The 20,600-nt window shown below is 50.9% G+C and overlaps 8 protein-coding genes across 8 annotated transcripts; 4 read left to right on the top strand and 4 right to left on the bottom strand.

The window, feature by feature from the left end:
• Positions 1 to 169: 169 nt before the first annotated feature.
• Positions 170 to 3,162, bottom strand: C8Q69DRAFT_139117 (putative neutral/alkaline nonlysosomal ceramidase). The gene is made up of 2 exons (XM_028625406.1): positions 2,476 to 3,162; positions 170 to 2,424 (listed from the first exon to the last, which is right to left on the bottom strand). The coding sequence occupies exons 1-2, from the start codon at positions 2,673 to 2,675 to the stop codon at positions 333 to 335; spliced, it is 2,292 nt and encodes a 763-aa protein (XP_028487156.1). The 5' UTR covers positions 2,676 to 3,162; the 3' UTR covers positions 170 to 332.
• Positions 3,063 to 4,462, top strand: C8Q69DRAFT_139121 (BCAS2 family protein). The gene is made up of 2 exons (XM_028625407.1): positions 3,063 to 3,411; positions 3,477 to 4,462. The coding sequence occupies exons 1-2, from the start codon at positions 3,375 to 3,377 to the stop codon at positions 4,097 to 4,099; spliced, it is 660 nt and encodes a 219-aa protein (XP_028487155.1). The 5' UTR covers positions 3,063 to 3,374; the 3' UTR covers positions 4,100 to 4,462.
• A 1,201-nt stretch (positions 4,463 to 5,663) lies between these two features.
• Positions 5,664 to 8,675, top strand: C8Q69DRAFT_139101 (putativeoxidoreductase). The gene is made up of 9 exons (XM_028625405.1): positions 5,664 to 5,922; positions 5,987 to 6,140; positions 6,208 to 6,461; positions 6,516 to 7,175; positions 7,230 to 7,290; positions 7,343 to 7,628; positions 7,688 to 7,813; positions 7,878 to 8,059; positions 8,124 to 8,675. The coding sequence occupies exons 1-9, from the start codon at positions 5,780 to 5,782 to the stop codon at positions 8,253 to 8,255; spliced, it is 1,998 nt and encodes a 665-aa protein (XP_028487154.1). The 5' UTR covers positions 5,664 to 5,779; the 3' UTR covers positions 8,256 to 8,675.
• A 2,488-nt stretch (positions 8,676 to 11,163) lies between these two features.
• On the top strand, positions 11,164 to 13,051 carry C8Q69DRAFT_397452 (putative MFS multidrug transporter; the record flags this gene model as incomplete). The annotated part of the gene is made up of 4 exons (XM_028627777.1): positions 11,164 to 11,495; positions 11,558 to 11,934; positions 11,992 to 12,268; positions 12,325 to 13,051. The coding sequence occupies 4 exons, from the start codon at positions 11,164 to 11,166 to the stop codon at positions 13,049 to 13,051; spliced, it is 1,713 nt and encodes a 570-aa protein (XP_028487153.1).
• A 273-nt stretch (positions 13,052 to 13,324) lies between these two features.
• Positions 13,325 to 13,890, bottom strand: C8Q69DRAFT_441698 (CST complex subunit Ten1; the record flags this gene model as incomplete). Its single annotated transcript, XM_028628768.1, has 2 exons — positions 13,325 to 13,694; positions 13,805 to 13,890. 2 exons carry the CDS (start codon positions 13,888 to 13,890, stop codon positions 13,325 to 13,327), a joined length of 456 nt encoding a protein of 151 aa, XP_028487152.1.
• A 122-nt stretch (positions 13,891 to 14,012) lies between these two features.
• On the top strand, positions 14,013 to 15,508 carry C8Q69DRAFT_138927 (Snf7-domain-containing protein). The gene is made up of 4 exons (XM_028625403.1): positions 14,013 to 14,603; positions 14,783 to 14,987; positions 15,079 to 15,287; positions 15,360 to 15,508. Exons 1-4 carry the CDS (start codon positions 14,429 to 14,431, stop codon positions 15,440 to 15,442), a joined length of 672 nt encoding a protein of 223 aa, XP_028487151.1. The 5' UTR covers positions 14,013 to 14,428; the 3' UTR covers positions 15,443 to 15,508.
• A 317-nt stretch (positions 15,509 to 15,825) lies between these two features.
• On the bottom strand, positions 15,826 to 16,735 carry C8Q69DRAFT_138918 (hypothetical protein). Its single transcript, XM_028625402.1, has one exon. The coding sequence runs from the start codon at positions 16,606 to 16,608 to the stop codon at positions 16,039 to 16,041; it is 570 nt and encodes a 189-aa protein (XP_028487150.1). The 5' UTR covers positions 16,609 to 16,735; the 3' UTR covers positions 15,826 to 16,038.
• Positions 16,735 to 20,203, bottom strand: C8Q69DRAFT_138988 (hypothetical protein). The gene has a single exon (XM_028625404.1). The coding sequence runs from the start codon at positions 20,156 to 20,158 to the stop codon at positions 16,862 to 16,864; it is 3,297 nt and encodes a 1,098-aa protein (XP_028487149.1). The 5' UTR covers positions 20,159 to 20,203; the 3' UTR covers positions 16,735 to 16,861.
• Positions 20,204 to 20,600: the final 397 nt, after the last annotated feature.

Here is a 20,600-nt window from a genome sequence, read left to right as displayed (position 1 = left end):
TCTTAGAACTCGCCTGGTCGCTGGAGGCTGGAGGCCGCTACTGACAGCCCAGCGTTATTACAAGACTTATTCTCGTCAAGTTCGTGCTTCCCACTCTCTACACCTCTTCAAGCTTAGCCAAGGATATTTTGGGATAGTCACAAAAGTATCGCTCTTCGAGCATGAAATTTTCTCCAACCAGGTAGCCAAATAGGTATCTCGTGAATATAGGTCCATAAGTTGTTCTGATGGGACGCCCAAGCCAATATATAACGAATGATAGAGCAAATAAAAACAATGTCTCGTATATATCATCCATATAGCACGCTTGTAAATAGTACCAAATCACAAAGCTAAGATCTGGTGGACACCACAAAAGTGCCACTGATTCCTTCAAATGACCGAATCTTACCGGCAGCATTCTTTGCATCACCGTAGTAATGCATCCGATACGTGCCGCTCTGCAAGACCTGCGGACTGTCGACACTGTAGTAGTCGTCTTCGATCTGCCACTCCAAGGTAACTTCGCTGGTTCCAAAAACAGTGCTGGTTCGCTCCCACCGATACAGCAAGTTCCAGTCGCTATCATCGCGCACCACATGCCACGAACCAGTGGCGGGATCCTTGATTTCGACAGCTGCAAAGGTGGATTCCAGGCGCAAATTGTTCCGCGGATTGGCGCCGACAAACGTTGCATTAACAATATCCCCTGGACCGTATGTCACATCCGATGAAGGCGAGGAAACGACGTCACCAAAGGACTTTCCAATTGGAGCACTATCATAGACCACTGGAGTGATAAAGCTAAGGGAGCGGTTCGTGTTGACAGGCGGACTGGGCCCTGGAAGAATCGCTGGTAGCGATGACACTTCAGAAAAGCTGCCCAGGTATGGAAGGTACGTCAATGTTAGATTGATATACGCTGCAAGCTCATTCGGCCCGTAGAGGGTAGATGCACCCTCGTAACGTTGTACGCCGTATTCCTCTTCCGTTGCGACGTAATGAGCATAAGAATTGGCCGGAGCTCCAAGTACCACCAGGGGGTCAGTAACTGAAAGGATGGTTTTCGAACTGTTGGCAATAGCTTCCTTCCACCGACGACCGGACATCGTCGTCGCCTCACTCGCAGAGACGATGATAAAAAGTTGCCCGACACGGAGCACTTGAATATCAACAATGTTCGGAGTCCATGCATAAGGCTCGCTAATGTCTCCTACATCTAGGAGGATGTCCTTAGGTGCTTGGCATTCTTGCTGTTCTTTTGACGGCTGATGGATTGCGCCACGGGCAATGTACCACAGGGGGTTCTTCTCCGCTGGACCAGTATTGTTTTGGGTAAAATCGAATGCGCCCGGTCCGTCAGTCGTGCCCCCAGCAAAAGAGAACCCCAGGGCCGCAGAACACGTCTTGAGTATACTAGAGTTGAACGGCGACGGGAACGTGTAGCCTGCCATGTCCTGGTAGACGTGAAAGGAGGAAACAGCAGAGCTACCGAGAATTCGAGTTGGATTCGAATCCAACTGCTGGTAGAGTTCCTTGGCAGCTGCGTATTGTCGTCGTCCAATCTCGAAACAACTTTTCGCGCCTTCGTCCTTTTCACGGAAGAATGGTCCACGTCCATGACACTGTTCCGTTTTGCCGCCACAAGTACTATCTTCGAATCGACACGGGAGACCCGAACCATCTTCACACCATGCTCCCAGAATATTGGGCGATGTATCACCCACATTCGATTGGGAGAACCCAGCAACGAAGCCATCCGCAAACCTTGCGTCTTTTCGAACACTTCTCTCGAAGAGCCATGCGGCAACTCCCTTGTTGTCTCCCGTAGCCAGAGTGTTGTTGTTGTACATAGATGTCCCGTGCACAGGAAAGAACGTCAGAACAGCAGTGGTCTTATTGTCTGATTCTCGGTCAAATCTCAGAAGAGTCATCGTCTTATCCACGTTAGCTGAATAGCGGGCTCTCTCTTCCTCCGGGTTAGCCAGATAAGAATAAGGGCTCCTGTTGATGTTACTATCTTCCAGGTCAATGGATCCAAACGACAGCCTTCCTGTGGTTAAAGTCTCATGTGCTCGTTGGATGGACAATAGTGCGCCATCTACAAGCGCTTGATAGCTTTCTTTGTTGAAACCCTTACTGGGGATCTGAGGTAGGAGATAATTATACCAAGCTCCTGGTCCTGAATGCGAGTGCGTCCCTGTTAGTGCCAAGTTACGCTCCCCATAACGAGCATATTCCCCGCCGAGGTCTGCGAGGCCCTGCAAGACCCCATTCCGTACAGCTGTGTCACCAGCTAAAGCGTCCAAAACGACATAGATGAAAGTATCTTCTGGGTTGTCCGGGCTTGCAACAATGAAGGCACGGGAGTACGTCCTCTGTCGAAGGCCAGTCCCGATCTGATCCAACATCGCATAACCGCCGAACTCAACTTCGACAACTGGCCTGGACGCGGAACTTAGCAGGGTCATGTCACTTAAACTGTCAATAACTTACCCTGTGATATCCGCTTTTCCAGCGCCCAGCAAAAATACGCCATCATCAGATGCAAATCCGCTCTCTCTGCCTTCCCGATGGGAATCATATCCAAAACGCGGCAACTTCGGGCCTTCCCAGGCTATTGATATCAGCTGAAGCAGAGCGAGAGCACCGAGAAATATCCCTGCCAGCGCAGCGACAAGCCCAAAACGCGCCATGGTTGTTTAGTATGTGCTTATATACACTTCTTTGCCGTTTACCAAGACAAATTGAAGCCCTCTTGCGCAGCTAAGCTGCCACTGGGCGGACCCCGCTCTTCTTTAAAATCACTGTTGTTTCAGATACAGCATGAACAATAGCCCAACACATGCCATCTGTATTCCCTGTCAGAACCTCAGGAGACGTGAATTAGATAGCCACTAGTAAAGGGCTGCCGGACTATAGCGCCCCCGAAAAATCCAATGATAGGAAACTGAGAGATAGTGAATGCTACCGCGCAGGGCATAAGCCAGGCCAATTCGCAGACCCTCGGCCTTTATTGGCGCAAATACACCGTCTCACGCGACCCTTTTCCCAAACCCGTTGGGAGGTCGACTGAGATGATGTGCTTGTCCAGAAGGATTATTAAACGAACAAGTAGCGCCAGGCTACGGTGTAGAGTAGGTAGTTTATCTTGAGATCATCCTTGATCTCAGCAAGCGATCGTCATGGACTCCGCCTTTCTGACAGAACCGGCAGTATCCGGCCGTTGCCTGTCGGGCGGTCTCCGGGTTAGTCATCAACTGATGTGGCAGAACCTCACCGCCCGATTGCGTTCTTGATTTCGACGCTGGCAAGACAAGACATCAAAACTTTCTGGCGATCAGCAAACCCTTTTTCTTCCTGCGTTCCCTCATCCAGACACGGCTGTTGCGAAGATGTCGCTTATTAACGAGTCCCATGATTCTCTCCCCTGTAAGTTGATGCATTCCTTCCCCTCTCACGTGAGTCGCGCAGATTGGACTGATCGTAGATCCCAGACATCGACGGCGAACCCAATGCTGGAGCTCGCGCAGCAGCCGAAAAACTCATCTCCGCAGAGTTACCCGCGGACTATCAATCGACCCTGCACTCATCTATCCCCGCTTTGGTAGAGCCACGCTTCTCCCCTCTCATCCAGCAAGAGCTGGCCCGCAAAGAGGCCGGGTTGCCAATGACGGGCGGGATTGACCTTTCACGATACGAAGCCCCTGAGCCTCCATCTGGGACTTCCGTACCGGGAAAAGATGTTTCAGAGGCGCTCGATGAATGGCGGGATACCTTGCAACGGGCCTATACCTCCAGCTCGCACCTCTCGATGAGACATGAGAACCTGACTCTGCTAGAGGAGCATGGGAAGAACGCATGGCTGATTGGCAATGCGCAATTGGAGGAGGTACTTCGAGGAGTCGAAAAGGAATTGGCGGATACCAGAGCTGCTGTGGAGTCCGTCCATAAGCAGAGGAAGATGGCCCAAGAAGCTAGCAAGGGAGAGCTTGTGGGGTTGCAGGAAACTTGGAGACGCGGAGTTGGCGCCGTGTTGGATGTGGAGCTTGCTGCGGAGAGTCTGCGAATGCAGATTCTGGACCAGCGACGTCAGCTGTCGCAGCAGCAGTCACGATAGAAGCGCGTTGCTCCACGGCGGAAGATGTTGTAGCGATCCCATCGTTTGATGGCTGGATGTGCCGGCCGATGCGCAATGAAATCTCTCCGGATCACTTGATTCCCAGGATGTGTGATGAGTCTAGAGTGCAGGGTGGACCCTGTCAGCCCCATGTTCTCTGGGGGGCGGATATGGCCGGGGAGGATAATCATAGGCCTGGGTCCTTCGGTGCGAGATAGCCTGGACAAAATGGTCTGAATGCGATGTGCGCTGCTGTAGGGTTGTTGCGGTCAGTCCAATCAACGCAAGCAGACGGCAGAGCTCCAACCAAGCTGCGACAAATGCCGTTCAGCTAGCACGGAGCAGTTTGTATGCCGATCCTCTGGGGTATGGAATTTACTTGAGGATTTTCTGGGGAAGCGCCCGTGGTGGACTCGGCCACGACAGTAGCCACGGGCACTATCCGCTCCAGGGCGGACAGAGAGGAGCAGATCTAGCCGATTATGATGTCGATGGTCTCACTGGGAGCTGTAGCGTCTGCAACGGCATCGCGCGGATAGACAGCCGGGGGAGATATCAATAGTTCTTTTGCGGGGCGACTGTTTAAAGATGGAAAAAGGTTGGCGCTTCCCCGCACTGCACCTCCGCTCGTTAGATCCGGGGCACGCCCCACTGGTCCATCCAAATTTCAAACAATAATCGACTTCGTCTGAGCTGGCTTGTACTTATGGTACGTCGTCTGTGGTATGTCTCACGGGGGCTCGCGGGCGAACAGCATTCTGGCCGAACCATGTCTCCAACCTCTCGTTCTGCCTCCTCCCTGCCGCTACGATGGCAGCCACGCAAGCTCCTTGGCTCTCTTTGGTCAATGTGTCTGGATAGTAATTATCATCTTTGAAGCTTCTCCTCATCCGCTGCTCGATATCTTCTCGCGGTTAATCGTGTCTGCTGGCTTATGTCGTTCCAATCCCTACTGGTATGGGCGTGTGCTCACCGCCGCCCTGTAGCTCCTCCATCCATCGGCTCTTCACCACAGTTGCTCACTCTGGTTATTTTGTGCCAGTGATATGTCAGGGCTCGGGAGGGTGTGCCGAAACTTTGGGCAGATGTCTGGCCCGAGCGGAGTTGCAGGAAAGAGAGGTCATTGTAGCAGCTGAGAGTGAATCCATTCCTGTGCGAGTTAGCACCGTGCCACTTTTCCAGATTAGCAGAGCTTGTTGAAAATCAAAGCGTCCATGTGCTGTGCTTTATGCCGTCTCTAGAATGCGGAGAGAATGAAGCTGATGCGGAGATCGTTCTGGTCTCCAGCGTGCTGTTTGACCATTCACCATCGAGAAATATCAGCCTCGCTGTAGTTTTTCATGCATCCCCAACCATCTCCCGGCGGCAATGTATCCCAGTCCACATCTCTAGCCATCGACATATGGCAGATCATAGATTGAGTGGGGGTCCATTTGCGGGGGTTTGACTTCTACACAAACCTGGTTGATGGTAACTGGGATGATCTTGAAAGCAGTATTCCCCAACAGGGGTAGCTCTCTCGATATTGTAGATATGCGGGGTTGAGAACCTCAAGTATATAATCCCCTTGCTCGACCCCGATCCCAACCAGTTTGTTGTCTCACACCAGAGTTTTGGAGTTCGTTGTGATAGACAGACTCCTTCCATTGCAATTGAAGCCATCTAGAAATCACAGTCACAATGACTATCCCTGACGAGGTTGATATTATCATCTGCGGTGGAGGCAGCTCCGGCTGTGTTCCCGCTGGCAGACTTGCCAACCTCGATCACAACCTCCAGGTCCTCTTGATCGAGGCAGGTGAAGACAATCTCAACAACCCATGGTAAGCGCAAAACCAACAGCGGAAGCATTGAAGATTGTGTACCGTTGCTGACAGTTTGTGAAAGGGTTTACCGTCCGGGTATCTACCCGCGTAACATGAAGCTGGACTCCAAAACCGCTTCATTTTACTACTCGCGCCCCTCTAAATGGCTGGATGGCCGACGAGCCATTGTCCCCTGTGCCCACATCTTGGGTGGTGGTAGCTCCATCAACTTCATGGTATGTCCAGATTTCCGGAACCACGTCCCCTGGGATTAAAGATACTGATGGCATTGTGTGCTTGTAGATGTACACTCGAGCCTCTGCATCCGACTACGATGACTTCCAGGCGAAGGGATGGACCACAAAGGAGCTGATCCCCCTCATGAAGAAGCATGAGACTTACCAGAGGGCCTGCAACAACAGGGACCTACATGGATTTGAGGGCCCGATCAAGGTTTCCTTTGGAAACTACACATATCCGATCATGCAGGACTTCCTGAGAGCGGCGGAGTCCCAGGGCATCCCTGTTACGGACGACCTTCAAGATCTGAAGACCGGGTAAGGCACACTGGTTGATATAATTTAAGGGCAATGTTATTGACAAATTGATAGCCATGGTGCTGAGCACTGGCTCAAGTGGATCAACCGGGACACTGGTCGTCGCAGTGATGCTGCCCACGCCTACGTCCACAGCACCCGCTCCAAGTTCGACAACCTTCACTTGAAGACCAGTACCAAGGTGGACAAAGTCATCATCGAGAACGGCAGGGCTGTCGGTGTTGCCACCGTCCCGACCAAGCCTCTCAATGGCGCCAACCCGGAGCGCAAGATCTACCGTGCTCGCAAGCAGATTATCGTCAGCGGAGGCACACTCAGCTCTCCGTTGATCCTCCAGCGCTCTGGTGTTGGTGACCCCGAGAAGCTCCGCCAGGCCGGCATCAAGCCCATTGTGGACCTCCCTGGCGTTGGTCGTAACTTCCAGGACCACTACCTCACCTTCTCCGTCTACAGGGCCAAGCCTGAAGTTGAGTCATTCGACGACTTTATCCGCGGCGATCCTGAGGTCCAGAAGAAAGTCTATGATGAATGGAACATCAAGGGCACCGGTCCCCTTTCCACTAACGGTATTGAGGCTGGTGTGAAGATCCGCCCGACTGAGGAGGAGCTGGCAGAAATGAGAAACTGGCCAACCCCTGAATTCCAGAGCGGATGGGATACCTACTTCAAGAACAAGCCCGACAAGCCTGTCATGCACTACTCTGTGATCTCTGGGTAAGTACACCAAGGCTTAATGCCTGTTTTGATCGGTTGCTAATATCAATACAGATGGTTCGGTGACCACATGCTCATGCCCCCTGGCAAGTTCTTCACCATGTTCCACTTCTTGGTGAGTAGGTTCTATCTATCATCTACGCAGCACCCTTCTGACAGATCAATAGGAATACCCATTCTCTCGTGGCTGGATCCACGTCAAGTCTCCCGACCCATACGAGGCTCCCGACTTCGATGCCGGTTTCATGAACGACAAGCGTGATATGGCTCCTATGGTCTGGGGTTACATCAAGTCTCGTGAGACTGCTCGCCGCATGGCTTCCTACGCCGGTGAAGTCACTGCTATGCACCCTCACTTCGCCTACGACTCGCCTGCCCGTGCCTTCGACCTGGACCTTGCTACCACGAATGCCTACGCTGGCCCGCTCCACCTCAGCGCTAACATCCAGCATGGTAAGTGACACTGGATTAATATTATCTTTGGTGAAGTGTCGATCCTGACCACGTCCTAGGATCCTGGTCTCATCCTCTGGAGCCTGGCAAGAGCCCTGCTGCCAACTTCTTGAACTCCAACAAGCAGGAGACCCGTGAGCCGCTCAAGTACACCAAGCAGGACATTGAGCACATCGAGAAGTGGGGTGAGTATCAACCAGTTGTCTCCCAGACTGTTGTCATAGCAGCCATTGTCTAACTTATCTACAGTCGAACGCCACGTTGAGACCACCTGGCACTGCCTGGGTACTTGCAGCATGGCCCCCAGAGAGGGTAACTCCATCGTCAAGCACGGTGTGCTCGATGAGCGCCTGAACGTTCACGGCGTCAAAGGCCTGAAGGTCTCCGACTTGTCAATCTGCCCTGACAACGTTGGCTGCAACACCTTCAGCGTAAGTCTTACCCTGGTGTATCATCCGACTCGTACTTAGAGGTCTCTTATTAACCACCCTGCAGACTGCCCTCTTGATCGGCGAAAAGTGTGCCGTCCTGACAGCAGAGGACCTTGGCTACTCCGGCTCGGCCCTAGACATGAAGGTCCCAACATACCACGCTCCAGGCGAGGTTGTCAACCTTGCTCGTCTGTAAGCATCGAAGCTTGCAATAGGGGAATTCATGACCAGACAAAATCCCCAAAGTACAAACGCACGAGCAAACAAGGGTAAGAGAATTGAAGGACTCTCTCGAAAGGCAAGAAAAATGTGCTCTTTTGTCCCTCTCTCTCCACGGCTCTCTCTTCCGTGAAGTGTTGGCCCTAGCACGCAAGACTCCCCTAAGTGGGAGCTATTTCGTTATTCTTCGGGAGGTAATCGTTGTTTTTGCTGGCTCATCATCACTACTTCCCCGAACATTTTCGATCGCTGTTGCAATCATGCATTCTTGAGCTTGAGGCTCGATAGCACGGCTTTCTGAATGGTACGCCCGAGTGGTAAACATCCTCAGGGGCTATATATCAATGATCTATAAGCAACGACGTGAAATGAAATTATGTTTTTTGATTTACGAGCATTCAAGTGCGTTCTAGAGTAGTGGTAGCCTTTCTATAAGCTCGACATCTTCGTAGTTAGAGCTATTGTAAGTGCAGCCGGGGATGTCTACATTCATAATCTCTTCAGTTAGTATCTGAGGAAGCTATCGTATAATATTCACAAGTCAAATATATTTGCCGGGTGAGAAATTTGTCGCTTCATAAATGGCACGAAAGCAAGGTCTGATTTGAACCACCTAGCTGATATATCTAAGCTGCTTGAATTGCTTGCTTGCTTCTAGTTCTAAGGGCTTTTGGAGGGTTGAACCGATAGTTATATCCATAGCATACAAAGAATCTTGTGATGTAGTAGTTCTATCCTATCAAGATTCAAAGGACATGCTGCAAACGGATCATTGACAGATTACCTGGCGTTCGCTTTGTGCGCCGACAAAATACATACTAATCCCATTACTGATTCTTCCGAATTTCCCCTACCACTCGGCGTTATTCAACTAAGTATTTAGATATCCGCGGCTAGGGCTGTCGCAGAATCCATAATTTGAAAGTTGTACGGATTTACCTTCAACTTGCATTGACTCACATTCAGTTCTCGTTCGACTAGCGCGTCGCGCTCTTGGTACTCCTAGCAAATGAAATAGCTTCTTTGCACGGGACAAATTCCATTTCCATCCGGGGACAGGAACAGGATAATCGTCTCGCCGTTTTACTCCGTCAATGATAGAAATCGTCCGAGTACCGCGCGAGCGGGTGTTTTTGAGTCTTTTTTTTTTGCCGTTCTTTTTTAGACCCTTCGGTCGTACGTCCAAATAGGAACTCAATTTTCCAGAAGAGACGGCCAAGTGCGACCATGTTCGTCGGTCTATAGAGGGGGGTGGGGGTGGGAAGGCGACAGGCTGGCGATAAGGATTAGAATTGATCAATATGCGAGTCACGAACGGGGATATCGTATGGAGCTGAGTTTCGCGAAGTACGCAGGTAGTAGATATGGATATTCTCTTTCAGTCATTTGATGTTATGCTATGAAATGTTAACTCGAGTACCTTAGTAATTGCTTTTGGTGGTAAAAGGAAGGTCAGGAAAAAGCCAAGTTTTTAGGCGAGGCTTGTACCGGTAGAAGACCTACTCCTGGTGGAAGACGTTCAAAATGTGGGAAGAATCGTCTGGACCGCCCATGTGGGTTGCGGGAAAACATGGGGGTGTGGTATTTACTGTACACTATGGCTGTATGCTCCTACCTCCATCATCAATCATCAGCAATGCTCTCTATTATCCATCAGCTCTTCTGTCATTTGAATTGATTAAGATTGTCTCAATCATGCATACATCGAGATGGTTGGTCTCGTAATCGCCTTTTCACCCCGGTCTTATCAAAATCTCACCCACCGCTAACCTTGGCGCAGGATCACTTCACCGACTGAAGCCTAACGATCTCCATGGCGGAGGTCAAGAGAATCTATCTATCCAGGGACTCACTTCAACCGCCCGGTCAAACCCCTCTTCCAACTGGCTTTCGTATTCCCCGAACGACCGGCAAACCGGCACGCTCTCGGTTCTGCTATGATCTTGGCTGCTCATAAACCAGTAGGGATTCAACTCCTTCCACCACACACTCTTCAGATAGTCTTCTCCATGGTCTCATAGATCAGTCATCGAATGGGTCTCATGGTCCATTCAGGTCGGATTTCCTACGCGATCCTGGGACCGTGGAGCTTTGTTAGATGCTCCAAGAGGCTGGCGCGATCAATAATGGCCATAATACGGAGTGATACTCCCCTTCGGCTGCGGGGAGAGAGTTGGGAGAGCCCAATATTCAGTGGACCATGGCGTCTTGCGCTTCCGTCTCTATTGGCCGACTTTACTCTCGGGGCCTATCAACCCCGCTATCGGGACAAACATTATTTTCTCTTCCCGGGGAATTGATACCGATACTGCAAGTCTGCGGGTAGAGAAACAAACCCTAGACGTGGAGAGAGTGTTTGTTTGAGAAAGTACTCGGAAAAGCACGATCCTTCCTACCGAGAGGGCATAAGTCCTTTGATTGATATACGGCTGCCTGTCACTTCATAAAGCAAGCTTGAGTGATGCCCTGTAGCGACTTTGGTGGCAGATCCATATCGGCGAGGCCCCCACGACTGGGCACTAACCTCGGTGTAGGAGGATGTCCAGGCACAGTTCTTTTCCATTGCCGTGTAGGTTCTGATCGACGATTGATAAGTCGGCTGGTGAAATCGGCGCTGCTATAATAAATGGGTCCCAATGGTGCCCACCACATTATTTCTCAGCTGGACCTGCCACAGTCTGGAGGTCAATCTTTTGTACCTTTGACTCAAATTTCCAGCGCGAGCTATATACACGCCCGAACTGTTATGCGTAGGTCCTTGTACCGAATCATCAGACGGACTGCGCATAGTCCTTAACGTTCAAGGCACGCTGCTGCAGGGTCTCGAGCGCCTTGGAAGAACCGACAGCCCAGTTACTGTGCGCTGTGCTTTAGGTGTCTTCTCGATGTCGTCGTCTTCGGGGCAAGACTCTTCTGAGCCTGGAAAATGGGTGGAAGAAGTACACATACAACGTTCGGAGAATTCGACAATCGAGAGTGTATCGAGAAACAGTTTAGATATCGCGCACAACTATGAGAAAGCGCTCACACCACAGATTTCCCGGGCCTCGCAACCATCACTAAGACAGAAGGTGACCTCTGTCGGCACCGCAGGTACTACGGATCCCAACTTCGAGGTCGACTGGGAGGATGAAGACGATCCTGCAAATCCTCGGAACTGGTCGTTGGCGTACAGGAGTATGATGGTGGGCTTCTTATCTTGGAACACATTTATAGTGTCGGTCTCCCTCAGGGCCATAATGCGAAGCTCGTCTGCTAACGTGAATTCTGGCTTTACAGTGTTCTATATTCGACCTCCTATACTGCGGGGATAGCCAACATTGCTTCCGACTTGAACGCTTCTCAAACCGTAGTGACTCTTGGATTGACCCTTTATTTGATCGGCCTTGCGGTCGGCTCTGTTATCATCGCTCCCCTGAGTGAGACGTATGGTCGAAAGCCAATATCAGTCATCTGCATGTTCCTGATGCTAGTCCTGATTATACCTGCGGCGCTGGCTACATCAGTGGCGGAACTTCTTGTTGTGCGATTGATCGGGGCATTTGCAGGGAGTGCGATGATTGCTAGCGCACCTGGGACGTTGGCAGACATTGTGGACGATGAACATAGAGCATTGGCCTTCTCCGTCTGGAGTCTTGGACCACTGAATGGACCTGGTATGAAGATATGTTGACACAGAGCAATACATTCATTAATAGCTGACGAACACGCAGTTTTCGGTCCAATCATTGGTGGTTTTGTTACCCAGTACCTCGGCTGGAGGTGGACGGATTGGATTGTCATGATGATGACGGGAGTTGCGTTGATGTTTTCGTGTATTATGAAGGAGACATATACTCCGGTCCTACTTCAGCGCAAAGCTGCACGGATTCGTAAGGAGACGGACGATCCGCGATGGTGGAGTCGATACGACCAAAAAGTGGCATTGAGTGAGGTTTTGAAGATTAATCTGACCAGACCGTTCATAATGGCGGTTGTTGAGCCGATCTGGTACGTCTTGCCAATTCCGCATTGTTGGATATCTTACTGATATGCTCCTTCTCCAGCATCTTCTGGAACATCTATATCGCCATTGTATACGCCATTCTCTATCTCTGCTTTGTGGCTTATCCAATTGTCTTCCGGGAAATTCGGGGTTGGTCTGTTGGCTTGTCGGGACTGGCGTTTATTGGAATTGGCGTTGGTTCCATCCTCACCATTGTCTGCGAGCCATTGATACGCCGTCTCATCAACCGCCACAAGGTCGATCCGGAGACGGGGAGGGTTCCACCGGAAGCAATGGTTTCATTTGTCTGTATAGCAGCTGTCTTCATCCCCATCGGCGAACTCTGGTTTGCCTGGACCTGTTCGCCAGCCTCCATCCACTGGGTAGTGCCCATTCTTGCGGGCGTGCCGTTCGGAGCAGGAAATACTGGTGTTTTTATCTACGCGACAAACTACCTGACTCACAGCTACGGTATCTATGCCGCATCAGCTCTGGCCGGTAACGCTGTTATCCGTAGCATCCTAGGAGGCGTTCTTCCCCTCGCGGGTCCCTACATGTACGCCAGTCTGGGGGCTAATTGGGCCGGAACTTTGCTAGGGTTGATGGAGGTGGCTATCATTCCGATCCCTATCATCTTTTACAAGTATGGCTACAAGATCCGCCAAAAGAGCACTCTCATCCAGATGATGCAAGACGATAAGAAGAAGCTCGAAGGGAAGCGTCAATTGAGAAGAGACCAGGAAGCTGCAGCAGAGCTGAGGGAAGCACAAAAGCGAGAGGAAGTATAAAAAATTACGCATCACGCATGGATACTTTTTGTACTCAGGCTAGTTTGGTCGTCTCTGATAAGGAACGAAAGCTGTGGTCATAGAGAAGGCGTCGGGGACTGATTCATTTTTTGGCAATTGCGAAGTAGACATGTGGGATGGTCTGAATTATACATCTTTGTTAATCATAAAATATCACAGCAGAAGAAATACCAAATAGCTGTTCAGGTATTATTGGAGAAATATCTCTATATAATACAATAAAAATGCACCAATAATGTCATTGTGCCACCCCTAACCTCTATGGGAACCAGAAACACCGTGAGCTGGTCGCTTGACCCTTTGGTTGATCTCACGAACATCTTGCAAGATGCGCTCATACTCTCCTACCCGCACAGCTCCCGCGGGAATGATCATGATGGCTTCGATATATACAGATCTCAAGCTGGAATCTGTAACAGGCATCTGCTTTTCTTCCTGCGGAGACTCCCGCACGTAACCAAGGACATTCAGCCACGTCCCTACTCTGAGATAATCTGCTTTCATGTTCTCGAGTATTACATTGATGTCGACACGAACCGCTGCGGGTTCATTTTGACCTCGAGCTCGAGGATAATTGTGTTCGAGGATCAGATGGCCAGTTGAGACATCGTATTTCCTTACGCTGTGGTGACTATTATCAGTAGATATATCTTGAGGAAAATACGTGCATCTATGAGATGAAATATCTCTGCTTCTAGCGGACTCTGACTGGTTTTGTTTTTATTTACGTACCAACCCAGGAAGCGGACTTTGGCGTGGAGTGGCAGAGATCCGATCTCCGAAAGAAATACCCTGGTGGTGGGAATGGGGCCGTTCATCCCGCCAAGCGTAGAAAAGACGCCATGAGACTCAACGAGTCATTCTGGTCATTTCAGCTGCGTACTGTCGAAGGGTTCATTGACCTTGTAGCAGCCAGCGCGTCTGTCGATAAAATCCGAGATAGGATCTTCCAGGCGGGGATGTTTAGTTAGACTTGATGGCACGTGATGCTCCTTCTCCGATCGGTTTAGCGCGTATGTCATAGGGACAGAGGGGAAAGCAAGCCCATCTTTCGCTCGGCTTCTGTCTATCTCCAGAAAATCCCGTTGATCTTACGCTGTTTTACTTGCTCCTTTCTTCTCTCGCCGCTGTTTAACTTATCAACGGTCCTTCGGGAACTGTTACGCACGGTCTCTTGCTGAACTACGGCTGTTTATCCTGCCGCCTGACCGCTATCTGAAGTCACCTGTCTGCGGTTCCCCTCCTAGCGGAAGTCCAGAAGGGCCCTAGGCAACCGCTTTGAGGTCGGAGTCTCTATCTTAAAACCTATCCCTCGATTATTTATTCCGATTTCTGTCATTGTCAAAAACAGTCAGGATGTGGGGCTGGTTCGGTGGGCAGTCAGCCCAGAAGAGAAAGGATGCGCCAAAGAACGCCATCCTGCTGCTGCGAGAGCAGTTGGATATGCTGCAGAAGAGGGAGAAGTATCTGGAGAGTCAGATGGCAGATCAGGAAGCGATTGCTAGGGAAAATATCTCGAAGAATAAGAACGGTATGTTACTGTGATTCGTGTCGACTATCACACCCGCATGTTTGAATCTTGTAGCAAGTCAGGGAACCTCGATATCTACTACTTACAGTTACCATAATTTCATTGTTAGTTGCGGACTATGTCTGGTAACATGCGAGGGAGCAAACGTTAGGCTGATAGATTGAGGATTTCTTGCATAGCTGCCAAAACTGCCCTGCGACGGAAGAAGGTCCATGAGAAGAATCTCGAACAGACGAGTGCACAGATCGCCCAGTTAGAGCAACAGATCTACTCTATCGAAGCGGCAAATATCAACCAGGAGACTCTGAACGCGATGAAGCAGGCGGGCGCTGCCATGGCGCAGATTCATGGCAACCTCACGATCGACAAGGTCGACGAGACTATGTACGTTTTCTGCAGTCAGGATATATTCGCCTCGCTTTCTATATCTCCGAGAGTGATCGGTCCTTGCTAACACATCAACTCGTTCCTACAGGGATGCCCTCCGCGAACAACACCAGCTCAGCCAAGAAATTGCTTCGGCTATCACGAACAACCCACTTGGCGAACAGCCCGACGAGGACGAGCTCGAGGCCGAACTGGAGGGTCTGGAGCAGGAGGCAATGGACGAGCGGATGCTCAAGACGGGAACTGTCCCGGTTACAGATCAGCTCGACAGACTACCTGCTGCGGCAAACGGAGAGCGTGAGTCAACACTCCTTCCATATTACGTGCACCGTCTATACATTCAATGTGAATCTAACCTCACGTCTCTAGTCAAAGGCAAGGCAAAACAAGAAGAGGAGGAGGACGAGGAAGCAGAACTCGAGAAACTTCGTGCAGAAATGGCCATGGGTTAAATCATCCTCACTACATATCACAAACTCACACCATCCCACAACCAGCCGAATGCCTTTTCCGAAATCCCCTTTTTGGCCATCCATTCGCTTCTCCCTGTACTATTGAGCCCAGTTCTCAAAGTACCTGCTCTCTCATCCTCCTACCTTACCTTCATATATGGATGGCGTAACCGGTTCCTTTTTTCTTTTCCTCTTGTGTGTGTCTGATATCTTGCGTTTCCATTGCCGAGGCGCCTTCCCCCCCCCTTTATTGATGGGCGGCCGTCGATACAGTGTCTTAGGTTGGCTATCCAAAGAATAATTCATATATCCACGAAGAATTACTTGAATGATTTGCTTTTTTTCTACTTGAGACGAGTCAACGCTGTATTTAAGTACATAACCGGTGGTATAACTCTGCTGCTTGATTTCCCGCGGACCTAGCATTTATTTCTCTTCTTATACGGATACTTCTCTAAAACGCAAAGTTGCCAAGGGAAGTGAAGTATTGCGCAAAGCGTGAAAAAAGAATCCAACTTCGACCGACTGCTACTTAAAAAAAAAGAGTCGACCAGATAGATAATCTCCATCTGACCTTAAGTATGTTTATAGAAGGCCTAGTCTACGCTTAACGTGCGTAGTGCACGGGGAAAGACAAAATCGATGGGACTTGGACGTGATTTGATTTCCACACAGCTAGACTTGGAAGGTATAAATGACGGAAATCTAGCTAGAAAAGAAGACACAAAAAAAGAAAAACTGGCGCGGGTAGAATTTGGAAGACGCCCGGTTTTCTTTTTGAGAGTATGAGTAGTCCCAGGGGAGAGTGAAAAGAACATTCCTTTAGTATTTGCTTTTTGTTCTCTCATGTTCTTGACTAGTAAGTAGAACATGAGATGGGAGAGAAAATAAACAGAAACACACCTGACGAACTCCGTTTTTTCTGTATCCTTTACCACCCACCGGTCCGGGTCCGCCCGGGAGATAGGAAGATATAATGCTCCGCAAGAAAAGGTGGGGGAGACATAAACAATATAAACAGGGTACCGCCTGAGGTAGATAGTTTGAAAGTTCTGGTTACTTTCAAATACTGGGGCGAGGAAAAAGAAAGAAGCGCGATCCCAAAAACAAACACATGTGGATATCATCAAACGAAGTTTCCGTAACTCATACTCATGCATGCGCATAGGCGATCTGTAAGCTAAGGGATGTATGATTATCCCAGAGCTCCCAGATACAGCAGACAAGAAAGATTACTATCGGTGCAACAAGCAAAATTCCAACAAGCCAGAGATAGGTCTCCCTACAAAGATCATATGCCCAGTTCGTAAATCGTTCAATAAAGGAGTGCGAACGGCAGCAAGAAGTCGAAGGACATCTCTCGAAGAATGAGTACATTGTCCTTCGAGAGTATCAGTCAATCTCAGAAGCCGATCGACCTCAATTACTACCTTCCTCTTTCAAACTTCCGATCAAGTTCTTCAACGCATCGACAAGGACTGCTTCGTCCTTCGGCTCACCGCCAGGGAAGGAGCTTTCTTGAGCATGGCCCAGAGCACGAGCACGAGCACTCTTGAGAACTTCACGGATATAGTTTTTGTCCTCATAGTCTTCCATGAGCACAGCTTCGAAGTCGTCAATGGCCTTGTTGGCTCGCTCATTGAAAGAAAGAGTATCTTGGTTGTCCATGGGCATCGGACTCGGCTCCGGTGGATGGGAGGCTTGGTGCTGCATTGGCGGTGGTGCCGGCGGAACTTGTTGCTGTGGCGGAGCTTGCTGCTGAGGATTGATGTTCGACAGCTGGGGCGGGATCTGTGGTGCATAGGGGGAGTGTTGCTGCATTGGCACCCCTCCAGGTAGCTGAGGTTGGTGTTGTTGCGGCTGTTGTTGTGGTTGCTGCTGTGGTTGCTGTTGTTGCTGCTGCTGGAGTTGTGTGAGCTGTGGTGGCGGGTCGGATGCGTAAGGAGATGTGTAGGTAGAAGGTGTAGTCTGGGCAAACGCAGGTGGAAGATTATTTCGCAAAGGATTGGTGATGGGGAACGGCGACTGGGGAGCGTAAGGGCTTGTATGTTGAGGTGTAGGCGCTGGAGGATTGTACGGATTCGTCGGCATCGATGGAAACTGGTACTGCTGATTCCTGAGATGGGCTGGCACGCTCTGTGGATTGGAATAGTTCTGGCTCGGAGGCGGCATGTAATGCTGCGCACCAACTGTAGTATTCGTAGGTTGGGATGGTGGAGGAGGCGAGGGCCTTCTCTTCTTCTCTTTCTCGACCGACGCGCCCGGACGAAGTTGCCAGGACCAGCCTTTCCCGTCTCGCTCAGCATGCATAAACAGGTGGCTATTACCATTAAGATTGTGCCGTACACTGGACGTCCAGCCTTCTGTTTCGCACTTGAAGCGGAAATAAGGGTATTTGAGCTTGAGAGCTCGATAGATCTGCTTCAAGGTCATTGGAGTGGGTGATTCGGTCAGAGCGTCGAAAATCAGAACAGCGTAATTGTAAGGCGGCTTCGCCAGGTCCTCAGGGGTATAGGCAGACTCTGGAGGGTAGTTCGGAGACGGTGATCGCGATGGCTTGCGTTTCTTGACGGGAGGAGGCTTGGGATATTCTTCCTGAGGCATCGGGAGGGCTGGATCTCCACCCTCTGTCGAAGGAATCGGGACATCCACGTAAGTACCATCAGATCTCTTCCTCTTGGTGTATTTCCGTTTCTCGGGCTTGATGATACTGGCTTCATCACCATCGGAATCTTTCCGTGGCCGTCCAACCTTCGATCTGCTTGAGGGAGGCGGGGTGACTCCGCCATTCGCCTCACGTTTCGCAGCAAGTTTTTGCTCTCTTGCGATCTCTGCACGTTCACGCTTTGACATGATGCCATCCTTCGGCGGGCGTCCAGGACCACGCCGCTTTACAGGTTGCTGTGACGAGTCCGGAGTGTCTTCGACGGATGGTCTTGGTTGCGATGCATCCGACTCCTTGTTCTTGAAGACTATCTTAGTCACCTTTGACTGGTCTTTGTCTTCTCCAACGTCGCTTTCAGCTTCTCCGGTGGCTTCTATCTCGTTTCCAACCGCGCTTTCTTCAGCCACGGAGGTTGCAGTGATGGCCTTTTCTTCTTCCTCCATGAAAGACTCTTCAGCTCTTTCAGCTCCAGTTTCTCCAATTGGTACATCCGGCAGCAAGAAACGTATCCGCACTCCTCCTATTTGGATATAATCTCCACTGTGTAGTGGTCTGATCTGACCCGGAGCCAGCCAGTCAGCTCCAATGAAGGCACCGTTTCTTCCGATGACTTCCATCTCGAAGAAATTCTTGTCGAAATTGTAGGCGATTTTTACGTGTTTCCTTGAGATCCCTCGGTGTCCAGCTGCGCTACCATCAGCGGTAGCAGGCGGGTGAATTGGGATCGTAGGACAGGCGTCAGGCGACGGGAGCAAAGCTAACGTATCCACAGGTTTTGCGTCTCCGCTACCTTCGTAAAGGGACTGCAAAGCGAGGGCATTGTAATCCGTATGATTGGCTTGTAGTTGAGCCGGTGTGGCATGTAAGGCCCCAGATTCTGCAAAGGACGAGTTTGAGGATCTCCTGCTTCTTTGCGCAGGCATATGCGGAGGGACGTCCGGATCAAACCCCATAATACCGCCTCGATCACTGACAACGCTACCTATTATGGCGCTACCTTCACGTTTCACACGGTTGGGTGTGTGAGATGTGTTGCCACCACTCGAGCTCTTCGTCCGGGATGCCCTTCCCATGGCTTGTCGTGCTTGTAGTTCCCGTTGGAAGGCTGCTCGGGCCGCTCGAACATCGCGCCCGAGAGTAAAGGAGTAGGTGTTTACGTAGAAGTGGCCATCATCGAATTCGAGTTTTGCGAAGGCTTGGATACGGGGTTCGGAGCCGGCAATGGATGTCGTTGCGTCGTGATAGGCTTGCGAGTATCCGGGTATCTCGGGCAGCGAAGACATATCAAGGCCTTGAGACAGGAAGTTTGCAGTGAGCATCTCGTTCTGCTGAAGCGCCTCGAGTGCATCTTTCGGGGGCGCAGTCATGTCGAAAGAAGGGAATAAGTCCGTATGTTGTTGGTCCTGCTTCATGAGCGGACGGTCTCCATCGAGTGCCGGGAAGTCCAGTGTCCCCGAAACGGGCTCCTCCTTTATCATCCGATCGCCGTTCTGCTGGTCCTCTGAGCCGTTTTGTATCTGATTCTCATTCGAAAAGTTCTGCGGATCAGGTCTGGAAAGTATTGCATCCTGCGTTTCGGTTGTCTGCAGCTCTATCGACTGCTCCGGCTGCTCTCTCGAGGACTGGCCCTGAGACAGACCATTTTCTTGCGAAACGTCAACTGACTGCTGTTGTTCCGGTTGGTTCCCTTGCGCTGGCGTTCCTGATGGCTGATTCTGATTCCCGAGGAGTTGAGCGAGAAGGGAGCTGGCGGCGGACTGCTTGTCAACGTCGGACTGCGTCTGCGGTTCCCCCGATACGGCGAGACCAGGGGCATGTTCCGGGTCCATTGCGGTTCCTGCAGCACCGGTGAGAGCGGCGAGGTCGTCCTGGGAGCCATCTATGTCGTCGAAGGCAGAATTATGCAGGGCGCGCATTGCGGAGTCGTCGCGCGGGGAGGAGATGTTGTCTTGGGGCTTTGTAGCGGCATAGTCGTAGAGAGCCATGTCCGGACCCGGGTCAGGAGGACGACGGCCCACCGCTGGCGCTGTCATGGTCTGCGACGACGACATGACAACGCTGCTGCCAGGATACTGAGGCTGAAGAACCAAAGCAGGGCGGTGAGGTTTGAGGCTATCGTGAGGAGTCTCAATCTTAACTGGCGGGCGGATTTTGAAAACGCGCAAAAGGCGCTTGGCGCTTCCCGTATCCCGCGCCAATCACGCTTGGCGGTTCCGCGGCCTGGCCAGAAAATATCTCCTTGCGGTCTAGCGTGGCTGCCTCAGGCGGCTGCGCGGCTCCCTGCAGGCATCGATCACGGGGTTTCTAGAGTAAGTCTGTCTTCTTCTTCTTCTTCTTCTTCTTCTTCTTCTTCTTCTCTCGATCAATCCATCTCGCCAGTCTGACAGATTCTCCAGGAGAAAGCAGCAGATGGCCTCGATCCAGCCCGTCCGCTGGCTCTTTCTCTTCTGTCGATCTTTGCCTTCCCCTCCTGCCGTTTCCCCTCTGTTTCTG

Source organism: Paecilomyces variotii (assembly GCF_004022145.1).
Source record: "Paecilomyces variotii strain CBS 101075 chromosome Unknown C8Q69scaffold_2, whole genome shotgun sequence".
Taxonomy (NCBI): Eukaryota; Fungi; Ascomycota; class Eurotiomycetes; order Eurotiales; family Thermoascaceae; genus Paecilomyces; species Paecilomyces variotii.
Note: the sequence above shows the minus strand (reverse complement) of the source record. Positions and strands in the feature narration are given on the sequence as shown.

Excerpts from the sequence above, each read along its gene's own strand:
- C8Q69DRAFT_139117 (XM_028625406.1), bottom strand. The coding sequence starts at position 2,675 with ATGGCGCGTTTTGGGCTTGTCGCTGCGCTGGCAGGGATATTTCTCGGT. Across the intron at positions 2,425-2,475 it reads GGAAAAGCGGATATCACAGG|GCCAGTTGTCGAAGTTGAGT; the intron begins GTAAGTTATTGA and ends TTCCGCGTCCAG.
- C8Q69DRAFT_139121 (XM_028625407.1), top strand. The coding sequence starts at position 3,375 with ATGTCGCTTATTAACGAGTCCCATGATTCTCTCCCCT. Across the intron at positions 3,412-3,476 it reads GTCCCATGATTCTCTCCCCT|ACATCGACGGCGAACCCAAT; the intron begins GTAAGTTGATGC and ends CGTAGATCCCAG.
- C8Q69DRAFT_139101 (XM_028625405.1), top strand. The coding sequence starts at position 5,780 with ATGACTATCCCTGACGAGGTTGATATTATCATCTGCGGTGGAGGCAGC. Across the intron at positions 6,141-6,207 it reads GTAGCTCCATCAACTTCATG|ATGTACACTCGAGCCTCTGC; the intron begins GTATGTCCAGAT and ends GTGTGCTTGTAG. Across the intron at positions 7,629-7,687 it reads CAGCGCTAACATCCAGCATG|GATCCTGGTCTCATCCTCTG; the intron begins GTAAGTGACACT and ends ACCACGTCCTAG.
- C8Q69DRAFT_138927 (XM_028625403.1), top strand. The coding sequence starts at position 14,429 with ATGTGGGGCTGGTTCGGTGGGCAGTCAGCCCAGAAGAGAAAGGATGCG. Across the intron at positions 14,988-15,078 it reads GACAAGGTCGACGAGACTAT|GGATGCCCTCCGCGAACAAC; the intron begins GTACGTTTTCTG and ends TCGTTCCTACAG. Across the intron at positions 15,288-15,359 it reads TGCTGCGGCAAACGGAGAGC|TCAAAGGCAAGGCAAAACAA; the intron begins GTGAGTCAACAC and ends TCACGTCTCTAG.
- C8Q69DRAFT_138918 (XM_028625402.1), bottom strand. The coding sequence starts at position 16,608 with ATGCGCATGCATGAGTATGAGTTACGGAAACTTCGTTTGATGATATCC.
- C8Q69DRAFT_138988 (XM_028625404.1), bottom strand. The coding sequence starts at position 20,158 with ATGTCGTCGTCGCAGACCATGACAGCGCCAGCGGTGGGCCGTCGTCCT.